Consider the following 25,683-nt stretch of genomic DNA (forward strand, 5'->3'; position numbering starts at 1 on the left):
GTCTCTTTTGGAGTGCAAAGTGGTATAAATGCCCTATCAAGTTAAACTCCAATATTGATGAAAAGCAAATATTTATTTTTAATAATTATATTGTGCTTTATGACAAAAAGTGTGGTTCAAGGTGCTTGATGTAAACTACAGAAATACGATGAGCAATTTGTGTGGTTGTTGAAGAACAAAGTTCTTTAAAAAAACATGTAATACTTTCTGAGCTGCACACATTGCATAACATAATGGTTCACAAAAGTTAAATCCAGACTGATGTAGTGTCCTTGTCTGAGGACATGCTTGCTGTCATGATTGCATTCCATTGCTCATGCACTCTGCTGTTATTCTATTGTAGAAACTCTTTGTGTTAGAATGTTTGGTCTCCAACTCAGAGTCAGTTTTCCCTGCACTCTGAAGGATGAGGTCTCTTTTACTTTGAAGTGATTATAAACTTCTTGTACCGCTATCCTGCTGGCGTGCTGTCCATTTCTAGGACCCCACTTCATTTGGCGACGATTGGACGGGATTACACCCACAACAAGAGGCCTCAACTCAACAACTTCAATTTTTTTTTTAACTCCCTCTCTTTTCGAGCCCAACTTTCGTACTGGCAGAGCCATCCGCTCTTCGTTACTCTCTCACGAGATTGTGGACTAATCCAGCCAGAACGTCTACAGAAACCTGGTAAGGACCTTCTGTCTCCATTTTAAAAAATCTGACCTTTACCCACATCATCCTCTCGGATTTACATTTCTTTAACAAACATATCTCTCACGCTCTGACCTGCTTTGTGGAAAGACTAAGCGTGTATCTTTGCGGAGAACTCTGAATATTGGACTCTTCTAAAAACTTAAAGGATAACATTATATGTTCAATCTTCCTTCGTCCCTGTGACGCATCTGCTGGAATTTTCAAGTTTCTTCTCTCGACTCTGAGGAATCATTCGGCTTTTTCATTCTCATAGAGCGCTTCCTGACACGTCATTCCGCAACGTCTCGACGTCAACGTGCAACGTTCTTACGTCATCGCGAAACGTCCTCAGCACCATTTTGGATTTCCACCTCGATCATCGTTACATCGCTGATCAGCACAGCACTTTCATCATATGCTGATCGAGAGTTTTCCCTGTCGTCATCATAACGCTGATCGGCACAGCTGACTTCCGGTCACATTCCATTGCGTCCGTGATCATCGTTACATCGCTGATCAGCACAGCACTTTCATCATATGCTGATCGAGAGTTTTACCTGTCGTCATAACGCTGATCGGCACAGCTGATTTCTGGTCACATTCCATTGCGTCCATCTCACCGAGGCTTTCCACTTTCCTAATCTAGACAAAACATTATCGAGTGCATCTTTCTGCTGTAAGGTACTTTATACATTATCGCTGATCTACACAGCTCACAGTAGATCGGACATATCAAACTTCTTTTTTTATGTAGTTGCATGGTTGACAATAAGTCGTTAATCCTTTAGCAACTTTGTACTTGTAGGTGATTTATTTATTTCTTTTTTTCTTTTTCATTTTTTAAAATTATTTTCTATCTTCTACTGCTACTGTTGCTTCTGTTGAGTTTATATAAAGGGTATACTGTTATCATTTCACCATGCAAAATGTTACAGCTCCGCCATTTTTTCTCTCTGAGCCCAGGGATCCAACCATACCCTGCCTTAAGTAGAAAAAAGTCTTCGCTCATTATGCCAGGGTGTGTGGTACCTCTTTGAGCGCAGAGAGAAAGTCCTCTTTATTCATGCACCGTTTAGGTTCAGAGTAGCAAGATGTTTTTGAAAATCTTCCTGAATGGTCTGATGCTGAAAGTAATTCACTTAATGAGTATGAAATTTGCATAAACAAAATGAATTTGTACTACCTTCCGAAAATGAGTATGGTATTAGAGCGATTTCATTTTGGAAAGAGAGTGCAAAGACAGGATGAAACGGTAGAGCAATATGTCACGTCTCTTCGCAAACTTGCTTCTACTTGTTCGTTTAGAGCGAGCTTAGATGAGCGCCTCAGAGATCAACTCATGCTAGGCTCTTCTCTAGAAAAAGACAAAGATAGTTTATGGCAAAATAAATAATCTTTCTCTACAAGAGGTCATTACTGCCTTAAAGATGCATGAACATTCTAATACCTGTGCGGAAACCATTCGCAAAAATTTTTCTGATGATAAAAAGAATAATACTGAGGTTAAAGAGATTAAGACCTCAACTCCTGTCACGTCACATAGGGTGCCCAATCCTGAGAGTGCCGGTAGCGTCAAAACTTCTGTACCCAACTCCAAACCTTCCACCTTAAAGTGTTTTAAGTGTGGTAATGTGGGACATTTGGCTAATTCAAAAGAATGTCCAGGCTGGAAAGCGTCCTGTTCAATCTGTAAAAGAAAGGGGCACTTCTCCAAGTGTTGTAGGTCCAATAAGAATTAAAAAAAAGGTAAGGGAAGTTGATATATATGATCAAGGTGAAGAGGAATCGGTGGTCTGTCAGGTTACTAACCTCAAGACGGATGGACCTGTAGAAAAAGTTTTGATCAATGGCTGTAATGTAGATATGCTGTTTGACTCGCGTGCTAAAATCACCCTCATACCTAAAACATTCTTCTCTAAGAATTTGTTAAACAAAGTCAAGCTCTTCAAACCAGACATAATTTCCAGAGGGTATGGTGGTCAAATAATAAGTCTCTTAGGATACTTTATGGGCACCATAGATTTCAAAGGGAGAATCACAGCAGGGAAAATGTATGTGTCCATGAAGGGTGACTCTTTTATCAGCTGGACACATCAGAGGGATCTTGGGGTCTACCTACATCCTAATGAGGCTCCTTCTGTGCGCCTGAGAGATATTCCCAACGTTGCTGTAGTTTCAGAACATGGTGCTTGGGTTACAAAATTTCCATGTGTCTTTGATAAAAAGCTTGGTTGTCTCAAGAAATATTTACATCTCATCAAATTAAAAAATGAGTCAGTACCAAAAGTTGTGAAAGTCAGAAATGTGCCACTTTTAGTCAAATACAAAATGAGGGAAGAACTAGACAAACTATTATCTAATGGTGTCATTCAAGTGGTTGAAGGCACAGAGTGAGTTTCTCCGGTCGTTATGGCCCGGAAGGCCAATGGAGAGGCAAGATTATGCATTGACATGAGGGAGCTTAACTAGGCCGTGGTAGTTGATCATTACCCACACCCTAATATTGCCGAAATGTTGTCTTCATTGAATGGGGCTTCACACTTCACAACTTTAGATCTTTCATCGGCCTATCATCCGGTCAGACTCCATCCCTCTTGCCAAGACTTTACAGCTTTCATCACCCCGTTCGGCACATTTAAGTTTCTTAGAATGCCTTTCGGGTTGATTTTGGCTGCTTCAGTATTCCAGAGAGTGATGGAAAATATTTTGGTTGGTCTTCATGGCGTGAAAATTTATCAGGACGACGTGCTGGTACATGGAGGGACTCAGGAAGAGCATGATACGAGAGTACATGAGGTTTAGTCTAGGTTACAAGAGTCTGGTCTCACTCTTGTAGAAAACGAGCCCATAATCCTATCGATGCCCAGGCCGCTGGCGCAAACCGCCTCTTAGTTCCCATGTTGAATAGTTACCAAAATAAAGAGACGGGCGCTGGAAGCAGGAATCAAGAACAGAGTTTATTTCTCATGAGGAGAGCCAGTCATTTCGGACACGAAACACAGTGTCTTTCGGGAGGTGCTCTAACAAGTGAGCTGAGACTCTTGCTTTTATACCCTACAGAACACTTGATAACACAATCAGGACTGTATGACGCAAAAGAAAGACATCCCTATAATCCTCGTGGTGATCCTATAATCCTCGTGGTGATCCTACCCACATACATTCACAATGGGGACCCTTGACCTGCTGATAAGAGGGGAGGGCAATCATGCAGCTGAGTGTTTCGCAGGATGTGTACGCCTGATCATAGCCCAGGGGGTGGGGTGGCTAAGACCAATAGAGGATCCTTTGAAGAGGAGTGACTTCATACAATAAGGGCAGTAAATGGTATCTCCTGGCCCAGGCGATGGCCTCGGACATGTGTGGTCAGCCGGACTCGGGGGAAAGGGTCATCAAAGGGGTGGCATTCATGCCGTGTGGACAATCGAGCGCAGAGGGGAGGCTTGTCAACAGAGGGGCATTCATGGAAGGGTAGGAGGTGTTGGTCAGGCGCGGCCGTGACTCTCAAGGACAGGATCTTGCAGAAGAAGAAGGTTTATGACTTGCCCACGTGAGGAGAAGGGAGGGGTAGCCAGGGTGGACACAAGGGTAGAGTCACACAGAGAGCGAGAGATCTTATGACCTGTATATGAGAGAGAGCGGGGGCAGTCAGGTGCAGCTGGGGAGGGCTACGTCAGCTAAGGCGAAGGATGCCTCTCCAAGAAGGAATAGGGGGGTTTTGTGCGAGTCAAGGGGGAGAGTTGCCTTTCACAGCAGGGTCGCGCAGAGGGAGAGGGCTTCATGGTCTATGCATGAGAGAGGGGGGGGGGGGTTAAGATACGCGCAGGAGGGAAACCAGAGATCCTAATGGGTAAAAAGGCCATGGTGCCTAAACTGGCTGTACATATGCACAGGGGTAGGGGCTTTTACTGACAGAGTGATACGGTAAATAGTTTACGGTATTCATGGTGCTCTCAGGGAGAGGAGTGGGAGAAGAAGGGGAATGAATGCTGTCTATGTACATCAATTTCTTCAATTTTCACAGTCGCCCCTTTTTACATAGCAGCAGTCATATTTGCAATTGATGGGTTTACAGGTAGACAGGCATCGTTGATGAATTAGCATTTTGTCGATACTAACATTTGGCGTACAATCATAGACAGTTAAGGTAATGGGCAGAATGCAGTACATAGAAAATTGTTTTTCATTGGGTTCCTAACAATTAAACGCACTACATAGCAAAAATCTTTCCGACTTAAAAAATGTGACCAATGAACAGTTTTGACCAGGTAGTTGAGAGCGGAATTCAGTTCAATACACAATATTTCTTCGTCCCAGTGTCTTTTTGTCAGTGAGCCATCACTGGTAGGCTCTAGCTCGAGTACTTTCGTTGGCGCTGTTGAGCACCGGCGGTGGAGCTATAGGTCCAGCTCGGTTCTTATCCTTACGCGTTGCAGGGTGCGGTCAGTCCTCTGCTGTTAGACCACAGTCCTGTTCCCTAAACAATCCGGTTGGTGGCGCCTTATGCTCGGCACCCACAGTTCTATGGCAACACCCTATTCCCAGTGGGATGCTGTTTTTTCCCTTGGCAAAAAGTCACGTGGAAAAGAGGGTGAGTGTGGTCCAAATAGTCGATAGGGGAGAAGGCGGAGTTGGGTCAGAGTTCCTGGGACACACAAAAGGGACCAAGGGAGCAAAGGATAACAAGCAGGCAGGCCCATCCATCGGGTTCAAGGAGGGGGGGCGGAGACTCCAGGCACACGTGGGTTAGCAGGCGGGGGGCTTTGAGGCGGCCCGCCGTTTTTCATTTTCCACGTAGAAATTGCGGTCTCGTCCCGTATCCTGTTGCTCTGCGGCTCCACCTTTTTGGTCGAGGTCACACGAGTCCCAAGATCCGCAGCCAGGCTGTACGTCACTTCTGACCCATCTCCGTCGGTGATCGTGAATCTTTGAATAGGTACAAGACAAGGTTTCAGTGAAATGGCAAAAGAAGATATCTACGCATGTGAATTCCTCCCTTAATTCTACGCATTTGGGAGATACGCTCATTGGTCACAGTCAGAGGTCCATTACCAAGTAGTGCATGTGTCAGTATTCCTACTGGGTTCATGGCAGGTCTATTCATCGTCTTATTTATAAATCAAGTGAGGTTCCCATCAACTGTGCATTACATCATATTCAGCATTTTACAGAACATTTCCCATCAGGACTGGCTAACCTTTTCGAACAGGGCGGGGGTGCCATTATCGAGAGTCAGGCAAAACAGGGTCTTCTCGAGGGTCAACAGCTACTCATGTGCATCAAGTTTATATTCGGGACAGCAATTGGGGTTTATCAAAAATGGGGCGGGGATGCTTCGGGCGCTTGCGCTTGGGTGCAAAAAAAAGGGGGGCGGGGCAATCTGGGCATTGGGGGTTCAAATCTAGACGTTGGCGTTCGTCTCTGAAGAACAGACATAAGGTGCCATTGACATACAGTTCCCCTATAATTGGCCAGATTTGGGGGACTTTAGTCGTCTTACCTGTCCTTTCCTTCTCAGCCAATTCAAGTTCATTCATTTTTTTTCAGAAAGGAGAGGCAGTAATATGGCGAGCTACAATCATTTTAGCTCCGGTCAATTTCGCTGAACACCTTCGCGTTCAATATGTATCAAATCAGACTGGTGCCGGTGGGGCACAATTTTACCAATGAGGGAGAGAGAATAGGGAGACTCTCATAGAGAGTGAGAGTCGTCCGCAATCTAAACGAGCCATTCGGTACACGTATGACATGTAGGGAGAGAGAGAGAGAGAGAGAGAGAGAGAGAGAGACGTGTACAAAAATAGGTCATTTAGTGCGCTCACGACACGGAACAGCAAAGGTCAGGTAACGCACAGATTCAGACAGAGGGAAGACATAAATTCGTACATTTATACACACACAAACTCAGACAGGGAAGACGGCACATGTATTACACATATACAAGACATTCACGACAAGACAGGAAACAATTGTTAGCCTACAAGATCTATTTTTTATGTATATCCTACGTATCTTTACTATCCTGTTTTATCTACGTGCTTAGCTCTTTCTACCCTTCCCCCCTTTCCCTTCTCGCTTGTCACGCCTGCGAGCGTTCCCAATTACCAATACTCACACCTCGGCTGGTCGATCAGTAATTAACCTGGTCGTGCTAGTTACCCATGGTTGGATCTTAAGCCATTTTTCTGTTCCCTCCTTTGGTGGGAAGTTCTCCAGGCTGAGGCAACGGCAAGTATTGATCGGGAGAACAGTCGGACAGCTTGGCTATATCTATAAGAGTGTGAGAAAGGGGGTAGTGCATTTTGAACATCAGCAACATTTCTAACTTCCTAGATGGGTGGTGCCGTGGCAACCCTTACCCGTATAATTTTTCTTTGTCCTTTCCCTACCTAGTCAAACGTCCAGTTACATTATTTAACACGTCATTTCTAGTCAATTTTTCGTCATTCAGTACCTGTCCAGTTTCTATGTCAGTCCATCCTCTCAGTCGCTATGTCCTAAGGAGGAATCAGTCATGTTAAGCCTACGTCTTTTAAAAACTTATCGTTACAACGACTAAACACATATTCCCCCTTTCCCTTTTTCGTCGGTGGTCCAACCGTCGCTCTTCCACACCTCAGTCGACGTTCTGACGTGTCCTGCAGAAGGGAGGAAAAGAAGGGGTGGGGGGGCAGCGTTCAAAGCACATCATCATGCAGTAGTTCGAGAATGTTTTTACCTACCATATACTCGCCCTATCTCCTCGTACTGCATTCCCTTGCCATCTCGGCATTTCAGCCCAGAAGGACCAGTGGTGTCAGATAGATAATCATTGACGATCTGAGTATCTACATGAGCTACTTGGTCGTAACCCTCTTTATCGGGTGCAAGGGTGACGGTCAGGTGGCATTTTCTGTGGTGTCATTTTAAGGGTATCTGAAACACTTTTCCGGCTGCTTGTGGCACATAAGGTAGCTGCTAAATATCTGATCCCTTTTGATCTACATCCTTCATCATACTTACTCTTCGCTCACAGTAGTAAGGCATTCCAAAACTCATTAATACAAATGCTACAACCATGCTTTCTTCTTCAAAATACTTTTAATAAACGAAATTGGTGGCAGTTCATTGCATAAAGTGCAGCAGTGCAATAAAATCGTATTAAAATTTCCTTACAGAGCAAGCATGATGCATGTCAAGAATTCATTTTCAATTAATTCAGAAATTCATTTATCCAATACTCATTCGTTATCTAAGTTACACCAATTCATTTTCCAAATCATAATCAGTACCCACCCTAAGTCAATTCATTATCCAAGCACATACTCAACGCCCTTCATATCTACTTTCATTATCCAAAAACTGCACATAGATCTCGGGACAACAAGCTGCGCAATCTGGGTGCAACAAAGTTTATTCAAATACGTTTCATTTTGCGGCGGCGCCATTTTAGGTGGGGTCAGGCAAGTTCCAGCACAGTCAGAAAGTCTCTAGTCTCGCATGGTTGGCCCAGAACTTTCCGTTGGTAGTTCAAAAAGTTTTGTGCTATGTGGTTAACAGTTTAGCAAATATGGACCATGAGTCAAAGAGTGGGAAGGGCGGCAACAATTTTCCTACCGGGTCATCCTGGCGTTCCTCCGGAACTGAACAAGTCCGTGCCGTGGCTTCTTTTTAGCCATTTCCAATCCGAGGCTGGTGCCGGCAGGAGTTGCACCGGTGTCGTGGTTCCCAGTGAAGGGGGCGGGGGCACCCATGCGGAGGGATCGGGGTGCCCCCCGGCTCTTATAGAATCTTCAAGGTTGAGGGGAGAAGGCATGGAGCGTGTGCCCGTCCTGGGCAGAGGACCGCTTTATGATGTTGACCCTCTTTAAGTAAGAGCATTGGGGTGTCGCTGGAAGCCTCCACCTGGAGGGAGGTGGGGGAGGCTCGTTCGCATCACCTCCCCCTTCCAGCGACCCCGCGCCGTTACTCGGCTCCGTCGTTTCGATATTGGCCGTGCTGGCTATTGAAGATGGGGGGGTGGTCGGCGGCTGAGGCAAGACAGCCCCCCCTTTTCTCTTGACATGTGGCGGGACTATCTGGAACTGTCCAGGCGTCGACATGTGGCAGCACTACCTGTAACTATCCAGGAATTTGACGTGTGGCGGGACTACTTGATTTGCCGCCATTCTCGCCCTTGGCTTCGGCCTTCTTCGTGGGTCGGACCAGGCGAGAGACAGAAGGGGGGGGGGTGGTCGGTGGCTGAGGCAAGACAGCCCCCCCCCCCCCCCGTGGCCTGCAGGGCAGCGGAAGAGGAGAGAAGGAGAGGACTCTGCCATTCTTTGGACCGCCTGCCCAACATCATCTCCTCCCGACCGTGGTCAGGCGAGCCCCTCGTGCCTCGAGGCCTCGCCTTCCGGATGGGCGTAACCTTGGACCTGTTGCACTTTGGGAGCTTCCGGAATGAGGGAAGGTACCTATTGGATTGTTTCTATTTCATGTGACCGTTATTTGGGCGTGGCGGGCAATGAGGCAGGCATGTTGGGAGCAGGAACAGGCAGTGAAGCCTAGCTACCTCGTGGCTATTTTTGCTGCCAAACTTTTCGCCATTTTATATTTCTTATTACGAACTATTTCTAATATTTCTTATTTTTAGTGAAGTCAAAAGCTCATCAGGGGGTTACTGACTTAGCCTGATTTCTTTTTCTATTTTTCTTTCTCTTCCTTAGCGTGCTTCGAGCTAAAGCTTTCTGTTGGTAGGGAACGGTGATCACTTCATATTTTTATGTGTCCTTTTCACTAGGGGGTACTTCTGGACGGACCAGACGAGTTCCCTCCAATAAATGGTCCGGGGTGGAACGAGATTATCGATCAAAAGGGGAACATATATTCCTTCATTAGGGTATCATCCTGGACAGACCGAGCGATGTACTTCCATCTACTAGGGTAGCCTCCTGGACGGACCAGATGGTCTACCTCCATTAAATGGCCCATGAGCGGGGAGCATATGTCCTCCATAAGGGTAGTCTCCTGGGCGGACCATGCGAGCTACCCCCCAAACAGTGGGGAGTGGGTAGGACTGACGAATTCACAAAGGGGCATAACCTACCCTTTACTACTTGCAAAGACTAGATAGAATATTTCTATTCCACGTTGTTTGCAGGCAGAAAATACCTCAAACGAAACAATTCCTGGAACAACAATGTCCAGGCAACCAACCAATCAGTGGGGAGAAAAACAGGCATGACGGATTACAACGGGGACAAATGTCTGCATTACCTGCCCTTCGCTATCCAAAAAGGAAGACAGAATATTTCTACTCGTCTCAGTTTGTAGACAGGGAAGATCTCAAAGAACAACAATCGATTATTAATCGACTTCAAACAATTCTCAAAGAACAACAATCGATTATTAATCGACTTCAAACAATTCAGTGGGGAGAAAAGTAGGCATGACGGATTAATACCGGGGACAAAAGTCTACATTACCTACCCTTCTCTATCTGCAAAGAGGGACGACGTTCCTATTCGCCGCTGTTTGAAAACAGAGAATGTCTCGTTCTCAGAAGAGAACCAATATGTCAAGTAGCCCTCAAAGCTAAATGAACCAATACCAACAATTTCGGTATACAAATACCGATTTTCAATACAAACAATCAATCAATCAGGTGGATAAAACCACCCTACCAATCAGGCGTAAAAACGCCCTACTTAATCTTACCCGGACCGGACCATACGGACAGTTCTTCGACTTCCTCCTCCAGCGCCCATTCGTTCTCTTACTCCATGTAGCATTCCTGTGGGATTCCAGTCAGGACAATAGGTTACTTCAAGAGAGGTCCGTTCAGAATTGGTGAAGTTCTGTCGATCGGCAGCCGGGCGAGGGCCCTCTCAAGGCAGGCATGCCCCGATCATTTAGACGTTCACTTCTTCGTCTGGATCTCTCTTACCGAACCCCATGTCACTGATGGACCCCGCGTTGGGACGCCAATTGTAGAAAACGAGCCCATAATCCTATCGATGCCCAGGCCGCTGGCGCAAACCGCCTCTTAGTTCCCATGTTGAATAGTTACCAAAATAAAGAGACGGGCGCTGGAAGCAGGAATCAAGAACAGAGTTTATTTCTCATGAGGAGAGCCAGTCATTTCGGACACGAAACACAGTGTCTTTCGGGAGGTGCTCTAACAAGTGAGCTGAGACTCTTGCTTTTATACCCTACAGAACACTTGATAACACAATCAGGACTGTATGACGCAAAAGAAAGACATCCCTATAATCCTCGTGGTGATCCTATAATCCTCGTGGTGATCCTACCCACATACATTCACAATGGGGACCCTTGACCTGCTGATAAGAGGGGAGGGCAATCATGCAGCTGAGTGTTTCGCAGGATGTGTACGCCTGATCATAGCCCAGGGGGTGGGGTGGCTAAGACCAATAGAGGATCCTTTGAAGAGGAGTGACTTCATACAATAAGGGCAGTAAATGGTATCTCCTGGCCCAGGCGATGGCCTCGGACATGTGTGGTCAGCCGGACTCGGGGGAAAGGGTCATCAAAGGGGTGGCATTCATGCCGTGTGGACAATCGAGCGCAGAGGGGAGGCTTGTCAACAGAGGGGCATTCATGGAAGGGTAGGAGGTGTTGGTCAGGCGCGGCCGTGACTCTCAAGGACAGGATCTTGCAGAAGAAGAAGGTTTATGACTTGCCCACGTGAGGAGAAGGGAGGGGTAGCCAGGGTGGACACAAGGGTAGAGTCACACAGAGAGCGAGAGATCTTATGACCTGTATATGAGAGAGAGCGGGGGCAGTCAGGTGCAGCTGGGGAGGGCTACGTCAGCTAAGGCGAAGGATGCCTCTCCAAGAAGGAATAGGGGGGTTTTGTGCGAGTCAAGGGGGAGAGTTGCCTTTCACAGCAGGGTCGCGCAGAGGGAGAGGGCTTCATGGTCTATGCATGAGAGAGGGGGGGGGGTTAAGATACGCGCAGGAGGGAAACCAGAGATCCTAATGGGTAAAAAGGCCATGGTGCCTAAACTGGCTGTACATATGCACAGGGGTAGGGGCTTTTACTGACAGAGTGATACGGTAAATAGTTTACGGTATTCATGGTGCTCTCAGGGAGAGGAGTGGGAGAAGAAGGGGAATGAATGCTGTCTATGTACATCAATTTCTTCAATTTTCACACTCTCAGATTAGATAAGTGTAAATTTGATGTGAAGGCTATAGATTATCTTGGGCATTTGGTGTCTGGATCTGGTATCAAGCCCAAACCGTCTCTAGTTGAAGCTATTAATAGTCTCAAATATCCAGAGAACAGGGATGAGTTAGTCAAGTTTCTCGGGATGGCTGAATTTTATAATAAACTTGTTTCTGGTTTTACCCAGAAGATTGAGAGAATGAGAGCTCTGCTTAAAAAAGGACAAGAATTTATTTGGGACAAACATTGTAGTGAAGAATATGACTTGATCAAAGACCCTGCTAAAGATTCGTATATAATGACTTATGCGAGCAATAAGGGTCTAGACGCTGTTCTTCTGCAAAATGGAGAAAAGATGGATAACACTATCCTATTTATTTCGAGACTTCTGAGAGGAGCTTAATGTAATTACTCCGTTGTCGAAAAAGAGGCTTTGGCAGTTTATTGGGCTGCCCGTAAACGTAAAATTTTTTTGTGGGGTAAGAGGTTTACGGTAGTATCGGACCATAAACCTCTAAAAGAAGTTTTTGGGAAAAAAGGAATTGACTGTGTTTCACACAGGATAAGAACATGTGTAGTTGCCTTACAAGACTTTGAGTTTTGTGTGTCTTATTTACCTGGTTCAAACAACATTTTAGCAGATTGTTTGTCCAGACTTTGTGGTGATTCACCTAATGATTCTGACGATGATGATGATGATTTCTTCATGGGTGAAGATTCTTTTGAGGATCTTAAAGTTTGTGTAGTAACTGAAGGTGTCATAACAGAAGATGAATGGTCTACTGATCTGAAGAATGGAGCAAATCTACTACGAATTTAAGACTCAAAATAATTCAGAGTGCTCACACAAGCCACATGGGTATCGCAAAAACGAAAGAAAGAGTTAGGGAAGTATATTGGTGGCCTGCCATGGACACCCAAATTGAAATATCTGTGCGGAGTTGTGCTCAATGTTCCATTAGTGCAAAATCCTGAAGTGCAGGACTCAACCTATGGTCATCAGAAAACAATCTACTGGTCCTTGGGTGGATATTTATTTGGACATCCTGGGTCCTGTCAAGGTTAGAACACAAGATAGATATGTATTGGTGTGTATTGACATGTTTTCCAGATGGCCAATGATAAAGATTGTCAATAGTGTGGACTCTTCTTCAGTCATCTCCTTTCTTGATGATCTGTTTGTGAATGAAGGCTTGCCAAACTCGATCCTAACGGATAACTGAGTGCAGTTCACTTCTGGTGTGGTTGAGCAATTTTTGAGTGAGAGAGGGATCACGCGAAAACGTGCATCTCTGTATCATCCAGAAAGCAACGGGGTTGTGGAGAGATTCATTAGAGTCCTTAAAGAAGCTATGCAATTGGCTTCAGTGTCCAGTGGTAACTGGGAAGAAGCTATTAAAAAGAAAGTTTACGAGTACAGGTTCACTCCGCATTCCTCTACAGTAGTAACCCCGTTTGTTTGTTTAAGGGGAGAACAGTGTCTTCGCATCTCAAGACTTCCGGAGTGTCTAAAACACTATCTGCTTCTGGTGGTGTTGATAGCAATACTCTTGGTTGGAAGTATAGAGAATTAGAAAAAATGGAAGGAAGGAAGAGGTTGTATGATGCGAGAAAAGCTGTAAAAAAACAGTCAGTGTTGGAGATTTAGTCAGAATAAAACTACCTGAAAGAAAATTTGGTGTGTCAAAATGTAGTCAGCCAACCAGAATTATTAAGCTCTTGGGTAACGCTGTTAGAACACAAGATCATAAGGTTTGGAACCTTAATAGGGTAGCTAAATGTCTTCCAAATCATGATGATCTAAGCACTTCTTTACCCTCTAGGTCTACACCAGAGACTGGAGTGAGGAGATCTGACAGGAAAAGGTCAACTCCTTCTCACCTTCAGGATTTTGTTTAATTTACTTACTGTCTTATGTTCATTCTCCATGTTTCTTATGTGTTTATGAAAAGAGGGAGGGGATGTTGTGTTCTTGTCTGAGGACATGCTTGCTGTCATGATTGCATTCCATGGCTCATGCACTCTGCTGTTGTTCTACTGTAGAATCTCTTTGTGTTAGAATGTTTGGTCTCAAACTCAGAGTCAGTTTTCCCTGCACTCTGAAGGATGAGGTCTCTTTTACTTTGAAGTGACAATAAACTTCTTGTACCGCTATCCTGCTGGCGTGCTGTCTATTTCTACGACCCCACTTCATTATATTTTTATCCTTAACTAATTTAGGACTTTCAAAGGAGGGGAGTGCACTTTTACGCATCTCTTGCCCTCTGTGAATCAGGCGTGGGTCAAAAAGTCTACTTCACGAGTTCAAGAAAACCTTCAGACCTACAATAATACACTTTGTGCATTGCAACACACTGTTTTATGGTGGCAAATCTTGTGATTTTGCAACTCATGCTCAGACTTAGTGACTACTAAATTTTGTATATCTGGCTCAAATGTATGAATTTTTGTTCTATTACATAATTTTCATATAGCACTCTTTGCCAATTCCTTGGGCTTTATGTGTTATTTGGATTTTTGGAATCTTGTGCTATTTGCGGTTTAATATTTGTGGGAATTTCCAAAGTGAATTGGAGTTTTGACTGAAAATATGGCATTATGATTATTTGGGTCTTGTATTTCGGTTACTGTGTCCATGTACTTCTCTCCCAGTTCCAGTCTATGGGTTTTGTGTATTCTCAGTCCAAGTGCTAATGTGCTGCCTGCCCTAGTGTGTAAGTCGCCTTAAGCCATTGTCAGTCTTCCTATTCTAGTGTTTGTCTCCATGTCATAGTGATACCCTCACCTGGTACCAGTGTGCACCCTGTCCTAGACCTTGTGCCTTCCTTGAAACAGTGTAGGTGTATTAAGTGTATCTCAGTTCAGGCATATTTCTAGACCTGATTATCAGTCTTTTTCTTTTCCCAGTGTTGTTGAGTCACCAGGACTCTGCTCAAGAAGTCCAGAGTGACAGGATCGTCCAACACAGTCTTCCTAATTGATACATTTATCTGCTCAGAATTGGAGAGATGGTTGAAGAGAGCGCAAGAGCAATATAGTGTGCAGGCAACTTCATTTCCATAAGAGTCCAGAAGATTTGAGAGGCCTTTATACTTGGGATCAGGTAGAAACAACCCACAGGGTGCTGACATACAAGTCCTAGCAGTTTCCAATCCTAGGGCGGCCTAGTCCTGGATGCAAGCACTCAAGATCTGATCATGCATCAAGTATTCTGAGTTCGTCAGTGTCCCGAGTATGAGGTCTGGCCATCTCTTTCTCTCTTCCTCGCTTTCTCACTCCTTGCTCTCAACCCCGATTTCTCTCCCTCCCTTGTACTTTCATTTGTTGTATGAAGGTCTCACAGTACGCCATGTGTTTGTTCATACGTAAAAGTGTAGGTGTACAGAGAGAGCAAGATTTATTCAGGTATTTATGCCCTGAGCAATCCAACACTCTGAGTTCCTGTTTTTCGTTACAAAATATTGAAGTTAATTGTTATTATTTTCCCTCTACCGCTAATCCTTAGACCCCTTTAGATTCTTTCATTCATTCCGGTGTGCTTCACCCCTGTGCACAATGTACAGACTTCATTGTAAACATTGCTTAATATCAACATAACAAGTGAAAATTCTCCTACATGGAAACAAAAAGTCAGAGCAGGATTTGCATTACCTATTTAGGGCTGTAGTTTGATTTTGTGGTCATCAAAAGGATAGGGCTAATTTCTAAAGCTCTTTTAAGCTTTACCAGGTCCGTGCCTTCTTGACTAATTCCTCCAGCTTTTAGGACTAATACCTTAGTCCTCATTAGTTCACAGTATTTGACCAGTGCTTACTTTTTATATGTGTTTCAAAGTGATGGACACCGGCAGTCATTTATTGGGATTGGTGTTTATATTTATATCATTAAAGTATGAGCCAGAGCAAGAGAGCAAAAAGGGAGAAAGGAGCAAGAGAAAGGCAGGAAAACATTCACTAAGGGAGAAAATTAATGGAAAAAAACTATGGTGGTGAGAGGAGGAGACAGGAAGTGTAGGGTATTTGAAGAAAGACACATGAGGTGGAATCAAAACTAGGGACCTTTGGGATTTGGCAACCTCTTAAGAAAAACCCTGGGCCCCTGCCCTTATTTTCTTTTAGAAATTAAGCACTGCGTGTGGCTTTGGTGATGAAGACACCGAATCATCTAGCCTCACGGGGGAATGAGGGCATGACGCACATTGTAGTGAGCCAGGCTTGCGATGTGCATGGTTACTTACCAAGTGGGATGACTAAGACTTCTTTGCTGGATAGGGCTAGCTCTGCAAACATTTTCACTAACATAAGGTTGCATGGTGAATAAGTGTCTATGAATCTAAATGTTAATCAACATTATTATCCTTGCTTTTCTCACAGTTCCATGAGTACAGTTTCTTATATTGATGAGCCTGGACATCATGATGATATTCCCCGTCCTGCTGTTCAGTTGGAGAATACTTTTCAGTTGGGTAAGCAACATATATCCCTCTCTTCTTTCAAGACTGCTGCGATGAATATGTTGGTAACATTCCTATTGTGTGGCATAGATATTGCTTCTTGTTACGGGATGAACATCGGCCACCGAGTACCCTCAAAATGTGGGCTGAATTTTATTTAGTGGCTTTTCCATGCCAGAATAACAGGATAACATTTATAATGACTTCAGCTCTTCAACAGGCCATTATAAGACCTGTACATTTGGGAACTAATTTTCAATTTTTATTCCATTTAAACTTTCTGATCCTTGGTCATTATGTATAGATTAGTAGCAAAAAACCGCATAACAGAAGAGAACATACTTTGAATAGTGCAAGAAACCTACAGGCTGAGAACAATGTAATTTTTCTACCTTTAAAGGGAGTTAGACCTGGCACCTTGACATGACTTTCCCTTCCACTTTTGCTAATGTGCCTCCTGTGGTTTGCTGGTGTTGGCTGCTCAGGGCACTGTGCCACTGCCAATCAGTGCCACAGTACAAGTGCTCTCTATGAAAAGTGTATACATTGATTGGTGTCCATGGTTGGCTTATTTGGTTTACTGTCAGTCCCCAGTAAAGTGCACCAGGAGTGCCAGGGCTTGTAAATACAAATGCTGCTGGTGGGCATGCGGTACAAAAGGGGGTGGAGATGGACGGAGCATCTGAATCAATCAAACACTCACACCCAGTCAAAAGATCTGGGTTTAATCCATCACCGTTCTTTAGCCCACTCTGCCACCCCAGTTCAGACATGGCTATATGCAAATCAGTCTGACCCTGTGCCTCATGTGAACAGTCCAGCCCGAACTGCCAAGCCATGTCTTCCCTGCACCGGAAACAAGCTTCCGAGGACCGGTTTCTGGCATTCCGCCGTCTTCATCCCGGCTTGCCGGAATCCAGTGGCAAAGTGAGCAAGGGACTCACGTCTGAGCATACCCTGCCACACTTATGGCGGCCAAAAGTGGTACAAAAGGGGGTGGTGATGGACGGAGCATCTGAATCAATCAAACACTCACACCCAGTCAAAAGATCTGAGTTTAATCCATCACCGTTCTTTAGCCCACTCTACCACCCCAGTTCAGACATGGCTATATGCAAATCAGTCTGACCATGTGCCTCATGGGAACAGTCCAGCCCGAACTGATTGATTCAGATGCTCCGTCCATCACCACCCCCTTTTGTACCGCTTTTGGCCGCCATAAGTGTGGCAGGGTATGCTCAGACGTGAGTCCCTTGCTCACTTTGCCACTGGATTCAGGCAAGCCGGGCTGAAGACGGCTGGAATGCCAGAAACCGGTCCTCGGAAGCTTGTTTCCGTTCCAGGGAAGACATGGCTTGGCAGTTCGGGCTGGACTGTTCCCATGAGGCACAGGGTCAGACTGATTTGCATATAGCCATGTCTGAACTGGGGTAGCAGAGTGGGCTAAAGAACGGTGATGGATTAAACCCAGATCTTTTGACTGGGTGTGAGTGTTTGATTGATTCAGATGCTCCGTCCATCACCACCCCCTTTTGTACCGCTTTTGGCCGCCATAAGTGGGCCAGGTTATGCTCAGACGTGAGTTCCTTGCTCACTTTGCCACTGGATTCAGGCAAGCCGGGCTGAAGACGGCTGGAATGCCAGAAATCGGTCCTCGGAAGCTTGTTTCCGGTCCAGGGAAGACATGGCTTGGCAGTTCAGGCTGGACTGTTCCCATGAGGCACAGGGTCAGATTGATTTGCATATAGCCATGTCTGAACTGGGGTGGCAGAGTGGGCTAAAGAACGTTGATGGATTAAACCCAGATCTTTTGACTGGGTGTGAGTGTTTGATTGATTCAGATGCTCCGTCCATCACCACCCCCTTCTGTACCGCTTTTGGCCCCCATAAGTGTGGCAGGGTATGCTCAGACGTGAGTCCCTTGCTCACTTTGCCACTGGATTCAGGCAAGCCGGGCTGAAGACGGATGGAATGCCAGAAACCGGTCCTCGGTAGCTTGTTTCCGGTCAAGGGAAGACATGGCTTGGCAGTTCGGACTGGACTGTTCCCATGAGAAACAGGGTCAGACTGATTTGCATATAGCCATGTCTGAACTGGGGTGGCAGAGTGGGCTAAAGAACGGTGATGGATCAAACCCAGATCTTTTTACTGGGTGTGAGTGTTTGATTGATTCAGATGCTCCGTCCATCACCACCCCCTTTTGTACCGCTTTTGGCCGCCATAAGTGAGGCAGGGTATGCTCAGACGTGAGTCCCTTGCTCACTTTGCCACTGTATTCAGGCAAGCCGGGCTGAAGACGGCTGGAATGCCAGAAACCGGTCCTCGGAAGCTTGTTTCCAGTCCAGGGAAGACATGGCTTGGCAGTTCGGGCTGGACTGTTCCCATGAGGCACAGGGTCAGACTGATTTGCATATAGCCATGTCTGAACTGGGGTGGCAGAGTGGGCTAAAGAACAATGATGGATTAAACCCAGCTATTTTGACTGGGTGTGAGTGTTTGATTGATTCAGATGCTCCATCCATCACCACCCCCTTTTGTACCGCTTTTGGTCGCCATAAGTGTGGCAGGGTATGCTCAGACGTGAGTCCCTTGCTCACTTTGTCACTGGATTCAAGCAAGCCGGGCTGAAGAGACGGCTGGAATGCCAGAAACCGGTCCTCGGAAGCTTGTTTCCGGTCCAGGAAAGACATGGCTTGGCAGTTTGGGCTGGACTGTTCCCATGAGGCACAGGGTCAGACTGATTTGCATATAGCCATGTCTGAACTGGGGTGGCAGAGTGGGCTAAAGAACGGTGATGGATTAAACCCAGATCTTTTGACTGGGTGTGAGTGTTTGATTGATTCAGATGCTCCGTCCATCACCACCCCCTTTTGTACCGCTTTTGGCCGCCATAAGTGTGGCAGGGTATGCTCAGACGTGAGTCCCTTGCTCACTTTGCCACTGGATTCAAGCAAGCCGGGCTGAAGACGGCTGGAATGCCAGAAACCGGTCCTCGGATGCTTGTTTCCGGTCCAGGGAAGACATGGCTTGGCAGTTCGGGCTGGACTGTTCCCATGAGGCACAGGGTCAGACTGATTTGCATATAGCCATATCTGAACTGGGGTGGCAGAGTGGGCTAAAGAACGGTGATAGATTAAACCCAGATCTTTTGACTGGGTGTGAGTGTTTGATTGATTCAGATGCTCCGTCCATCACCACCCACTTTTGTACTGCTAATAGTTCTAGGCAGTTGATATGTAAATCCTCCTATTCTGTCTATCGCCCCCGTCGTTGAGTCGCTGCATCTTGCTCCTCATTCCCTCTAAGCTCGCTTCCAACTCTATTACTATCTCTGGTTCCTTCCCTAGAGATGGTGCTGCCATTCCAGGTCTCTGCATTCCTCAACCACCAGAGTAGTTCTTTCCTCTTATCAGAGTCCAGGGATACTGTCTGGGAATAAGATTTATTCAATCTCAATGCTTTGGCCTTGAGTCTCTGGAGGGCATGGTAATGCAGGGAGCCCAGATATGTGGTTCAGATAGTTAAGCACAAGAGGCTAATGTTCTCAGCGGGAATCTCTCTTTCTTTAGTATTTTCCTTAACTCCTTTCGAACTTTCCTTACTTTTTCCCCCAGGTAGTTTTAACTCTGCTTGAACTGTATTTATGATAAACCCTATGAATTGAGTGTCCTGGTTTGGAGTTTATTGACAAATCCTAGGTGTTCTAAAAGTTTGATTGTGAGATCTGTGTGCTGTGACGCCACTTTCTGGATTGGGCCATTATTAGTATTTCGTTCAAGTACAATATCATCTTAGCCCTCTTGCTCTTTACCATCCAGCTACTGAGCATAGAAGCTTGGGAAAACACCAGGGGGGCTGATGAAGGACCAAAGGGGAGGCTGCAGAACTGCCAGTGTTGTATGGCGTTTTAGATTCCGGATGGATTTTCACGATTCATGCCCTTATATAGGTACAATTCACGTTGCCCTTATATAGGCATAGAAATCAAGCCCTTATTTAGGCATAGCTTATGCTACCTAAATACAGGCATGGCTACTTCCATCCGTTCACCAATCGTCACAATGATTTTTTGGAAAACCAGCTTAAGCTGTTAGGGACTTCCCCTTGCTTGAATATTAATTTCTCCAAGAGCTCAGTTAGTTTTACAGTGAACAACTATTCCCCAGGGGTTCATTCATGATGTTCATTTGCCCGACTTTACGTCAAACATGGCATTCCTAAACACCTTCAAGGTATAAATATACCTTCACTTGCTATGGCAAAGCACGGTGGCTCGGAGCAGTTCGAAGACCTACCTGCCCGACGTAGCTCGCTACAGCAAGTGCCGAAGGAAGCAGACTCTCCAGCTGATGCACTGATCAGGAAGCTGCCCTCCTCTGCCGAGAATCCAGCTCCAGTGTTTCTGACTCGCCTTGCGGGGTGTTGGGAAATCGAGTCCCGAGACACAGATACCAGACCTCCTTCATTACAAAAGGTATGGAGCTGATTAGAACCTAGAGAAACCTTTGGTAGATTCTTGGCAAAAACTAAACCTAGGCAAAAGACCATACTTACTTCTTCCCTCGTACCAAAACTAGGTTAGGTACATTGGGGTAGGCGTATTTTAGAAGCACCAGTTGAGTATTTTAGTCTGTTATTTATGTATGTATTTTTATATGGCTTAGAAACCATACAATGCTCTTACAGTATTATTTCATATTACTGTTTACGCTGTACGCATTATACTTTACATTCTGTCTAGCGAGTGTAGCAGTGCACCTCTCTTGCATGAGAAAGAAGACTGTTCAATAAACCTTTTATTGAAAACTCCTGTCTCACTATTTCTCTGCAAACTCTGTAGAAACGAAGCATGCACGATTGACTGAGTAAAATAGTTATCTATTGTTTCTATGACTCTGATGATAGTTATTCAAGTCCTAGGGAAGCAAAGTTGTCATGTTTATGCGGTGGTCAGAAACTAATCCCTTCTTGTGAATTCGAGAAAGTTTCTAGTGACCTCTGAGCTAGCTGGCACTGACAATTACGTTTAGTATATTCGATAAAGACCTACTGACCTAAGTCCTACGGCAAATCTATAGGATATATTATTCCAATGCGCAGAGCCTATTTGAAATATAGGAACTACACTACACCAGATAGGGATAGTGAGGTATGCCTCTTTTAGGTCTAGATGAGGTACTCAATCCTCTTTCCTCAGTTCGTCTCAGAGTAGGTGAATTCCCTCCATTTTGAAGTGGTGGTAAACTACCCATTCGTTCAATTCTTTTAGGTTTAGGTCTTTCTTCTCCACTAGGAAAACATTGCTGATGAAGCCTAACTCTTTTCCCTTTCATATTGCCCCTTTGGTGTATAAGTCTTACCTCCTTTGAAACTAGGATTGAATGTTGCTCTGAGAAGGTCCTCTCCCAGGATAACTTCCTTTGTATTGGTAAGTCTATGAACTCTATTTTGTACCCTTTGACTGTATCCAGATCCAAGGATCCTGGCTCACCAGATTCCAGTTCCCACAGAATTGGGCTATTCTTCCTCCCACCTTTATAGTGGTATCTGAAGGGTCTTTCTAATTCTTACCTGCTGAAAAGCCTCTATGTCCCCCCTCGCCCCTGAAGCCTCTGCCACGATATCTCTGCTTCTGGGGGTAGAAGGCGTGCAAATTCTACCTGGGCGGACCTTGCCCCCGTCCCATGTAGGGTATTGATGAGCTTTGGCCACGGCAGAGGAACCGACCCCCTGTTCTCCCGACCCTGCCAAAAACCATGTTGTGAAAGACTCTTTTTATGTTTTTCTGGGACATCGGTATAGAATTAAATATTCCCATGTATTTAGCCATTTCTTTAATAAATTCCTCCCCAAAGAGGAGGCCCTGGGAGGCTACTCCCCCTTCCTTGTTAGCCAGTTCCAATAGCTTGGGGTCAATTTTCAATAAGACGCTTTTCCTTCGCTCATTTGAGGGTGCAGTGTTGGCGTTATCAAGTAGGCAGATGGCTCTTTGCGCCCACTGACAAAGCTCTCTGGGGTCTCCTCAAGATAGGCCCTTTGGGCTAACTCGAACATCTTGGTTAGATGGCCGGTAATATCCATCAGTCGGTAGTGGCAAGATTTTAGACCCTTTAAAAAATGTTTTTATTGCCATTTAACCATGCAGAGGGCATTTTCAATACAGATACTGAAACATTCGGACAGTAATTAATCATTTCTAGCCTCTTATGAGAGGATCATTCGACCATAAGCAAGCCTTCTGCCTATTCCTATAGCTTATATAACAAAACATTCTTAGAGAATACCCTCTTGTCAACATAATGTCTTAACTCCCCTATATTCCCCCCTCCCTCCCTCCTCCGTGTCTGAATGTGTACTTGTAATCCTGTTTTATTTCCCTAATAACGGCTCCTCTTATGTCCTACTCATGGCTCATCAGGCTGTTGTTAGTCACTACTGTATTCTCTATGGAGTGTTCCCAGTACCAGAATTCGAGGGCGAAGGAGCTCCAGGTGGTTGTGTTTCCCTTAGGTCCTTGATCATTGTCTCCCAGGCCCGTACATCATCTTCAATTTTCTCACTGTGTTATATTTGTTTCAATCGAACTGCCTCTGCTGTTGCCCATTCATAAACATCTTTCACCCACATCGCTACTCTTGGTGGGGCGTGACTCATCCAGGATATGGCTACACAGCGCTTTGCAAGTACAAGCCCTAACATCACGAATTTCCAACTAAGGTTTTTGTGCTTAGGAGTAGGGAGTAATCCCAACAGGACTTTACGGATCTCCCTAGGGATTACCCATCCTGTTGCTTCCTTTAGTTTGAAAAAAATCTGGTCTAGTAAGGGTCTAAAGTTGAGCAAGCCCAGGTCTTATGTATACAATCAGCGTCCCTTTCACCACAGCGGGGACATTGCCCTGACTTATCTGGGTATATTCTATTTAGCGTTTTGGGGGTAAGGTAGGTTTGATACACAAAACTGTATTGTATCAGCTTAAACCGTGTATTCAAACTCACTCGTTTAACCCCCTCATGTATTTTAGTCCAATCTTTTTCTGTTAAAGGAGCTTCCACTACTGTTGCCATTTGGACTGAACAGGGAGTACCTGGATCGTCCTATCTTCCAAGCTGGCCCGGTATAGGTGCCAGATCAGACGACGTCCCTGAGCCATACATAACATTATTTGCAGTACATTTGTGACAAGGGATTCTTCTGGGAACGAAGGCCATATTTCCAAGGTTACTTGGGGTATCTTCCTATATTCCAGGAACTGTCCCCTCCCCAATTCAAAAGCAGGCTCTGTGCTTTCTCGCGTGATGAATTGTTTATTTTCAAAGAGCTCCCCCATTGTTAGGCATCCATCCTCCTTCCATCTACAGACAGACATAGAAGCTGCAATTTTAGAGCAGGGCTGTGTCACCCAAAGTGACATCTCTGGGGCATATGGCACGTGATCCAGCACCTTCCTAACCGTATGTTCCCATACCGCTGCAAAGTGCCGTATTATGTAGTGGCAGGCAGGTGGTACTCCCTCCCCAACATCAAGAGCTAAGGAAGTGAGCTTCCTGGGAAGGTACCTGCTAACAGACTCTTCTCCCAGTTCTCAGCTTCATCCAACCAATGAACTGCATGCTGCAGTTGAGAGGCCAGATAATAAAATTCGAAATATGATACCTCCAATGCCCCAGTCTGCCATGTTCTTTGTAGAGTGGTCAGGCTCACCCTCTTACGTTTGATACCCCATAGCAGGTCCATTAACAGGCTAGCCAGTATTTTAAAAAAGTGCTGTGGGATTTTATAAAGGGAGTGCTGCATCGCATATAAGCATTGTGTATGATGATAATTTTTGTTAACGCAATTCTTCCCATAAGGGACAGAGGCAATTCCTGCCAGAAACGCACTGAGCCTCATATTCCTTCTATTACCTTCCCTATGTTAAGCTTCAGGTACCTCTCAGGCGTAGCCGCCAATCTGATTCCCAAATATCTGGGCTCAGTCTCCGCCCATGGGAGTCCCACCTCCGGCAGTGTCTCTCTTGGCTCTGAGGCCACCCGTCCAATCGGGAGTAGTTTCGATTTGCCCGGATTTACTTTTACCCCGGATATATCACCAAATCCCTGCAGCGTATCCAGAAATATAGGCATCACTTGAGCCGGCTGTTGGATGTACACCAGCGTACTGTCAGTGTACATTGAGACAACATGATTAGTGTCTCCGAGGAGATCCCCCATGCACTCAGCTTCCTCCTCAAGGCCACTGCCAGTGGTTCCAGCGCCGCTGCAAATATGAGTGGCGACATTGGGCATCCCTGTCTTGGGCCTCGCTGTAGAACCATCCTCCCCATTTGCACTCTTGCATGGGGGGCCCTGTAAAGTAATTGTATCCATGTAAGGTACTCCTCTCCTACTCCCATTATTCGTATGACCTCCCAGATGTAGGACCAGTTTACAGAATCAAAAGCTTTTTTCTATATCTAACAGCGCCAGAGCATGGTCATCCCGATTTATAGCGGGGGAATGCCATATATGAGCCAGTCTACGCAGGTTATTAGTGGTACATTTGGAGATAAACACCGCCTGGTCAGGATGTATCAGGGGCTGCATATGAGGCAACAGCCGGTCCGCCAATATACCGCTCAGGATTTTTATATCTATATTTAACAAGGACGATATGAACTTGGTACCTGAAGATCTCTGTCCGCCTTGGGGATCATCATCACTAGGGCCTTTCTAATGGAGGCTGGTAGGGTTTGCATCTGAAAGGCTCCATTATATATTTCCAAGAGTTGGTCCACCAGCAATGGTGCAAACCTCCGATAAAACTCAGACGGGAGACTGTCACTGCCTTGGCTTTTAGCTAGCCTTAAAGCTTGTATGGCCTCCAATAATTCCTCTTTGGAGATCGGGTTATCTAACATTTCACTCGCTGCATCTTCTAGTTGAGGTAAGCTTAGAGTGGCCAGAAAATCAACAACAATCTCCAAAGGTGGAGACGGCCATTCGGTGTACACTTTGGCCAGATGACCAATAGGCACTTGGCTATAGATTATGGTACCTTTCCTGAACTGCATCTGGACTATGGGTGCCACAGGTGTTTCCCTCTTAATTAATTTGGCGAGCAAAGCCCTGGACCTGTCTCCCTCCATTTGCAGATGCTGCAGGTACGCTGTATATTCGAAATTGTCTAAGTGACGTAAAGACTCCAGCAATGATTCCCGAGCTGTGCGCCATTTGTCCAGAAGCTGGGGGGCAGTCGGGAACGACGTCTCTATAACCTCCAGCTTTCCTTCTTGCACCTTAATGTCCCCCTTCAGCTGCTGGCACACTCTACATGTTTTTCTTGATGCAAACCCCTCTGATCACTACATTCATGGCCTACCATTCCACTGCTCTTGAGGTCGCCAAACCCCAGTTGGTTT

At 45.5% G+C, this 25,683-nt stretch overlaps 1 protein-coding gene across 1 annotated transcript in view; it reads left to right on the plus strand.

Annotated features, from left to right (window-relative positions):
• The window catches only part of DYNLT5 (dynein light chain Tctex-type family member 5), an 86,695-nt gene that overhangs the window by 35,697 nt on the left and 25,315 nt on the right, over positions 1–25,683 (plus strand). The window contains exon 3 of the mRNA XM_086936233.1: positions 16,204–16,295. Coding sequence (XP_086792359.1) covers positions 16,204–16,295 — 92 coding nt within the window. The remainder of the gene's footprint in view (positions 1–16,203; positions 16,296–25,683) is intronic.

The sequence above is a fragment of the Lissotriton vulgaris genome, chromosome 1_1 (assembly GCF_964263255.1).
Source record: "Lissotriton vulgaris chromosome 1_1, aLisVul1.2, whole genome shotgun sequence".
Lineage (NCBI taxonomy): Eukaryota > Metazoa > Chordata > Amphibia > Caudata > Salamandridae > Lissotriton > Lissotriton vulgaris.